This window comes from Chlamydotis macqueenii, chromosome 2, assembly GCF_036417535.1.
Source record: "Chlamydotis macqueenii isolate bChlMac1 chromosome 2, bChlMac1.mat, whole genome shotgun sequence".
NCBI classification, from domain to species: Eukaryota; Metazoa; Chordata; class Aves; order Otidiformes; family Otididae; genus Chlamydotis; species Chlamydotis macqueenii.
Window position 1 is genome coordinate 20,564,970 of NC_141557.1, and position 6,856 is coordinate 20,571,825.

A 6,856-nucleotide genomic window follows, 5' to 3' on the forward strand; every position below is an offset into this window, starting at 1 on the left:
GTGTATCACCTCCATGGGCAGGTAGATAATTTATAATACAATAAGACTTACTGTTTTATTTAAGACACACGCACAGTTTGATATTAGTTTTAACACCACCAAGAGTTAAGAACAATCAGTATTTGTTAATGTCAACTATGAACTTCCAAATGGCTTCTCTCTCTTTTACCTCAAGATAATGCTTTCCATTTACTTTTTTTTTTAGTTTTGACTTATTAAAACAACCCACAATTTATAAACCATTTAACAAGTGCAATTTACAGTCACCTCAAGATACTAACCTCGTACTTTTCAGTGCTATTGACTATGATGGTATTTGCTTTCCACTGATTTTGCAGTTCTCCTGAAACTTGCCAGATGTTTGTAATAGTATCTTCAGAGTGCTTTTGAAGTCCCACCATCAATGTTCCATTCATTTGACTGATCCAATAATGAAATGTAATCTAGGACAAAGAAAGGTCTGATTATTCCAGTGAAGTATGATGACAAACTGTGAAATACAAGGACTATGCATCAAAATACCTGGCAAACATGTTCTTCATCAGTTGGAAGGAAAACATTGGTCCTTAAAGCTGCAGAAGATGATCGCTTTTGAGAGGACAATGAGAGGAAATAAGCTATTAAAAGGAATAAAAAATAATTCTTAGAAGTTTGGGGAAAAGTTATATAAAATATACTAGTAAAGCAAGAAAAGGCATACGTACAAGTATGAATTATTAACTAAATAGCCTACCAGAAGTTTTTCCCCACACTTGTAGCCATTGTGTGCCAAGCTTCTGTTTACATTAAATATTAAGATAGTATTGTTAAACATTCCTGCTGAAATTTCAAGTATGATTCCAAAATATTTCATTTGCTGATGGCTTGAATACGCAATTAATAGGTGTACAATTTTGTGACTAAGTAAAACTAACTCAGCAACCTGATCAAAGGGCTTAAATTCCAATTATTGAATAGATCACATATTTCATGCTTAAACAACAAACTGTTGTGATGAACAATACAGATTTATTACAAGAGTTCAAGCCTTTAAGGAGGTGGTGAAAGATGGGAGAGGAGACTGTGGTGTTCCTCTGTTCCACAGGACATGGGTCTGGTTTTTGGCTGCTCAGAAAATTGCCTCGCTGCAGAGAGGAAGTTGTGGTATCCCTGTACACACTCCTGAGATAAAGGGTTGTCTTCAGAATCTCCACACTACCATTAAAGATACTGTTACCTTTCCATTTACAAAACAAGTCCAAACTGAACTTTTACTTTACTTGAAAGTGTAACAGCTCAACAAGAGTCAATGAAATATGGTTGTTGCTATGCCTTTTGACTGATTGTGTCTCTTCCTGGCAATATTGTTTCAGGTCTTCTAAAAGATGGAAGACAATCACCCCATTTTAGGATATCAATTACTATTAGTCAGAAATTTGGCTTTTCCTGAACATGAAGATTTCAGAGTTAGATGTTAAAGGATCCTCCTTCCCAAACTCCAAGCAATTTCAGCTAACCTGCTGCCCTCTGACATTAACAAGTAAATGAAAGGAGAAAGATGAAGGAGAAAAAAGCCAAGTGGGACTGAAGGGATAAAAAGAAGTCTTAAAAATAAAGATCACTACAGAAATCAAATATCAGAGAACATGTAGGAATATCTAAATACTTCATATATAAAATTACCCACCCTGACCTCTCATACTTGCATGCAACGGGAAAGACAGACAAAGTACCGTAAGACCAGCTCAGCACTGGAGCCATCTGAGCAATCCCCCACAGAGAAGCATTCTGTAGCCTGCTACCAGAGCAGTGGCCATGTTCCCGCTAGGTTTTAGGCCTTTCATGGCTGCTCAGGCACCACTTTCAGAGCCTGCCAGCTGTAAGGACATTCTTCCTACCCACAACAGATGGCTTGGTGCCTCAGCAGAGCCCTACCTCTGACTCCAATCTGTTTCACTGATTTTTAACTTCCATAAAATTTTGAACTTTTTTTTCTTTAAAAGTTCTTCTCTTCTTTTTTATCTTTTAAAGATAAAAGTATCTAAGACTCATAACCAAAGTCAGGTTTTACCTGCCACAAGAATTTTAAGTCTTACACAGATGGAGTAGTAGTAGTAATTTTAAGAAATTATTTGCACAGGGATTTTACATTAAATCTCTGCATAGATAACAGGTTTCAATTAGTAAAAACAGGTTGTGTTCTAGTTTGTGGGTTTTTTTAAAGTGATTGTCACTAGTTGCTCAACTACATTTTCAGTAAAAATAAGAACCATGAGAAGACATGGAGCTAAAAAACTTGTTAGGTTCTAGTAAATGATTACATAAATCTTCAGAGGAGTTACATTTACCAAGTGATCTTTGCTCCTCTGCTAATGTGTGTGCAATTACTTATCCTGATGGCAGGAACTCTTCCCTTTAATACTCTGCCATAAAGCATACTCTGCTCAATTGTCACCATACAATATAATTTCTGGTCTTTAAGCAGGAACCAACATAAAAGAGATTACATAGTGTGTTGAGTCACCAGCAGTGGGAAAACCTGAATAGCTGCCATAAGGAGATAAATATTTCCTAGGTGATTAGAACTAGCATTCAGAAAATGCAAGTAGAGTTTAGCCATTCTCTGGGTGCAGAGAAAGGGAAAGAGAATAACAGAAAACATGGTGAAGAGAATTAAACAGTTCAGAGTTATTACTTCAACCAGCTCACATCTTTATCGTCAGATTAGAGGTCTCCATCAAACTCTTTCCCTCTTTCCCTACTTTCTTACGAAAAAACAGCTTTCTAATAGCTTTGTAAAGCAAGAGGAGGCTTACTGCACCTAAAATGTTGGCCCAAGTGAGCTAAAATGTTTTGAAGAAAATAATGTATTACAGAAGGAAGAAGCCAGGTTTCGGAAAGCATGGTTAACTTGGCAATTGGACAAGCATAAGGGACATGTTTTATCTGAGGACAGGGACAATTAATTCCTTAGTTAAGGGACAGGCTTTGATGCAAAGTGGAATTGTAACAAGATTTAGAGAGGAGTTGGCTCAAACATCAAAGCTCTTCCTATCCCCAGATTCAAAGTCACCTTCTCTCAAAATATTTGGAGCAGTAATATTAGACACAGATAATAGATACACACTCACTCTGGGCATTCGCCAGTCCAATACAAGATGAAAACAAGTCTCAAAATGAGGGACTCAATACTCATTTCTAAACTTTGCAACCATCAAGACTGAAGATATCACCTGATATCTCCAAAACAGGTAAAGGTCACTCATGTAGATAGATAAACATGACTCTTGATTACTGATTACTTGCTCCTCCATAACAACAAGAATTGCTTTCTGGAATACTGTCTTTTTTTTTCTGGAATTCTGGGTTATTGAAATTACAATCACTTAAGAACCTAGACACAAGCATTCTGAAAACATGTGCCAAAACACAGTTAAATTGTGAAGAAATTAGAAAAATTAAGCAAATAAAATAGAAAAGTACACTATTTGCAAGACCCCATGGGTCCTTCAAAGAGCATGAAGATTCTTACCACTGTCATTCCCTTTATGGTCAGAGTATGGTGGTCCCATAGCAGATCGACCATTTCTTCTTATCCATCCATGCTGCAAATTCAATTCATGAAGTGGTTTGCATAGATCAGTTTCAAAATCACACTTTTCAAAGGAGAAACCTAAATCGAAGCAAATAAACAAAAATTAAAACCTCAAAAACAGAAGCAAAGGGATATGTTCTCACCATCGTTTGCTATTTAATTAACAGAGAGAAACACTCTGCATGGCCCCTGATCTCCTAGAAAAAGTCAGAAACATCAGAATTTTTAAATCATGAACAAGAGAAACAGAGCAGAAAAAAAAAGAGAAAAGAGAGAACGAACATTTGAAAAAAACAAAACAAACCACCAAGACCTCCCTCACAAAACCAAACCCAAATAAGTCTATTTATATTATATCAATATAACATAAGCTTTTTTCTTAAAAAAAAAATGCGCGTAGCTATCTACTTGTAGGAAACCGTACAACCTAGCATAGCTTATATGCAGAGGCTATTCTTAACATTTACTGCAGCTATCAGCTGAAGAATTTCAGTATATTCTCTGTTTATCCAAGGTTCTTGCATAGGAAAAAAGACCTAACACCAGGAAATAACAAGATAGCAAAAATATTTTTATTTTATTCCACTACTGTTTATTTCACCATTTTACTACCTGCATTTTTGAGGAACTTGGAGTATAAGCCCATTCCCAGGAACACCCTAGGGCCTAATTAACAGGAAGGTGAGGCTGTCATCATCTGACGTACTCCAAAGTTTACCAGTGCTCATTGTCTTTACTAAGCTGCTGCATTAAAGCAGAAACCACACTGTTCAGAGAAGAGCTGAACAAGTTGTGAGAATGACGTAGTCTCCCCATTTGCCTTTCCTCTTACCTTATTTCTTCCAGTAGAAATAGGAACGCGGTGGGGAAGGACTGCTTCTCCCCCTTCTGCCTTCCCCTGTAGTGCAGCATAGGTTAGAAAAGGGAGGCAAAAGATGTCTTTCTGGCACAGGGCCCAGCTTGGTGTAGTGGTTCATTCAGAGAATCTGAGATGGGTATGTGACCAGATAAGTAAGGAATGGACAGATGTTTGTTTTTGCTCTGGTGTCAGACAATCCTTTTTGCATCGCATCCAAGCTAAACGAAAGAGCTTGTGTGTGCCTGACATGGTGGACAGTTCCATTCCTTGAGCAACTTATTACAGTGACGTAAGGGGTGGTTTGTTTTTTTTTTTTTTTAAGGGAAAAAAAAATCCAATTGGATGAATTGGTGAAGAGCAAGCTTATTGCAACTTCGCCCCAAGCAGAATGACCAATATGTGTCTCCAGATTTCATGCACTGTGTGGAAACTTTCAGTTCACCTGCATTTTTTCTCACATAGCAGAGCAGTATCGGTTAAGACTCTGCCTTCTAATCAGCATTCTGGTTAGACAGGAGAGATACAATGTCTTCACACTCCCTCTCAAATTGGTGCTCACTCCAGACCCCTGCTAGCGCTTTTGGTCCATTCTGTATTATCACAGATCACTAATCGTTTTAAATAAAGTTGCAAGTGCAGTGTTTATAGCCACACTATGTCCAATTTTGTGGCTTTCATATTCACATTAACTTACTGCAACTATTAATTACAAGGCAAGAGAAGGGAAAAAAAACATATAATTTACGTAAGCATTCCAGACTCAGGTTGATGTGCAGACTGGCTGATTTATCAACCAACTTTTTTATTGCTGGTTTTATTCCTTAGTTCTTTAAGTGGCTGAGAAGCATGTCAGTGTTTCATCAAAAGTACAAGAATTGCTAAGGCATATCTCCTTCACATTACATGAAATGCACCAAATCATGTTCAGCATTTCCTCGGGAATTTTCTCATAGCTTAAAAAACAATTTAAAATAAATATGCACAAAATAGCAGGAACAACACCTTTTTAAATTAAAGAAAAAAAAATCCTTGATCATTCATTATTATTTTCCAAGGCAATATTCATTTTCACAGAAAATATAACTTGAAAGGAAACCAGTGTAGATTTGCTGGAAGATAGATTTACGAAGATAAAGACATTACTTAGAGAGGAAAAGGCCAGAAGGAAGAAATGTGTGGGATGTTCTAGGTATTTTTTGCAGAATTTCCTGAGAACAAAATAAATATTTAAACAACCTCTAAGGAAAAATCCCAAGTCTCACAGGAACAGATTACAGTTTAAGATTCTATTTCAAGTGTGTATGTGTATAAAATCTTAGTTTGGGATATTCTAGGAGTAAAGTATTTTTAAGAGTAGTTAGTTATCATTCATCCCTTAGTGAATATTTTGCAATAGTTGTTCAGAGACAAAAAATGACTGTAGAGTTTATTTTGCTCCTTTTCCAATGCTGTGGCAAAGAACAAACCAACCACATATGAAGTCCAAAATGACAATAAAAACATATAATCTGAAATTCCAACTTTGATATATTTTAAGTGCAGAAACATCCTCAAACCTGAGTAAAGCCCAGAGAAAACAGCAGTGGCCTGTCAAGAACATGAGACTGCAGAGCTGAAACCTAAGTAGAAGAATAATTCTGCAATACTCACAAATAAGAAGAGTGGGTGGCAGCAGGAAAAATATTCAATTTGACACCCTGATCTGTATCTTTATGTCTGACAGATAGCTTCTCTTCTGGAGTGACCCAGAGCATTATCCAAGCATCCACAGTCTGCCACTAAGAGCCTAGTTCCACACCTCTTGCTCATCCACACTTTAAATATAACATTATCTGATATGTAAGTCTTTCACAGAGCCTATAGGCTCATTTTTCTAAACTAGTCTTTGGAGCAACTTTAATTTCTCAATAAGCATATAAGCATTTGTCTATAGCAGTATTCTCTCAACAAACAAGCGTAAAAAGCTTCCATAAAAATAAACGGAAGAATGCATCTCTTGCTGCATATTCTGCAATCACAACAGAAAGCACTGCCTGGAGGAAATGCTCTTTTCCAGGGAAACCAAGACCAAGCACAATTATGATTTCAAGGCTGTGCAGTGAAACATACTATAACCATCTCTTTTGCAAGTGATAAAAAAATGTGCTAACCTGAGGTGTGTTAGTCACACATCAGGGATTCAACAGGCATGATTTCCAGCCATTGGCATTTAATACATTTTATTACAGCACAAAAAAAAACCTTACAAAATGTACTGATATTCAATAGTTTTAGCAATTGTCTTGTTTTCAGAGGAACAAAAATCAAGTATCCTAGAGATGATTCTAGACTCCTGTTCCAAATGCATATCTGCACCGTCTTTGGATGAAACAGGGACTCATAGTAGAAGAATTTCAGGAATCTGAATTTGAGTCATTGTTCCT

General features: G+C 36.7%; 1 protein-coding gene across 1 annotated transcript in view; it reads right to left on the bottom strand.

The window, feature by feature from the left end:
• The window catches only part of MALRD1 (MAM and LDL receptor class A domain containing 1), a 243,807-nt gene extending 243,406 nt beyond the window's left edge, over nucleotides 1–401 (bottom strand). Inside the window, exon 1 of the mRNA XM_086740250.1 lies at nucleotides 282–401. Within this exon, the coding sequence (XP_086596376.1) occupies nucleotides 282–401 (120 nt within the window). The remainder of the gene's footprint in view (nucleotides 1–281) is intronic.
• Between the last annotated feature and the right edge of the window lie 6,455 nt (nucleotides 402–6,856).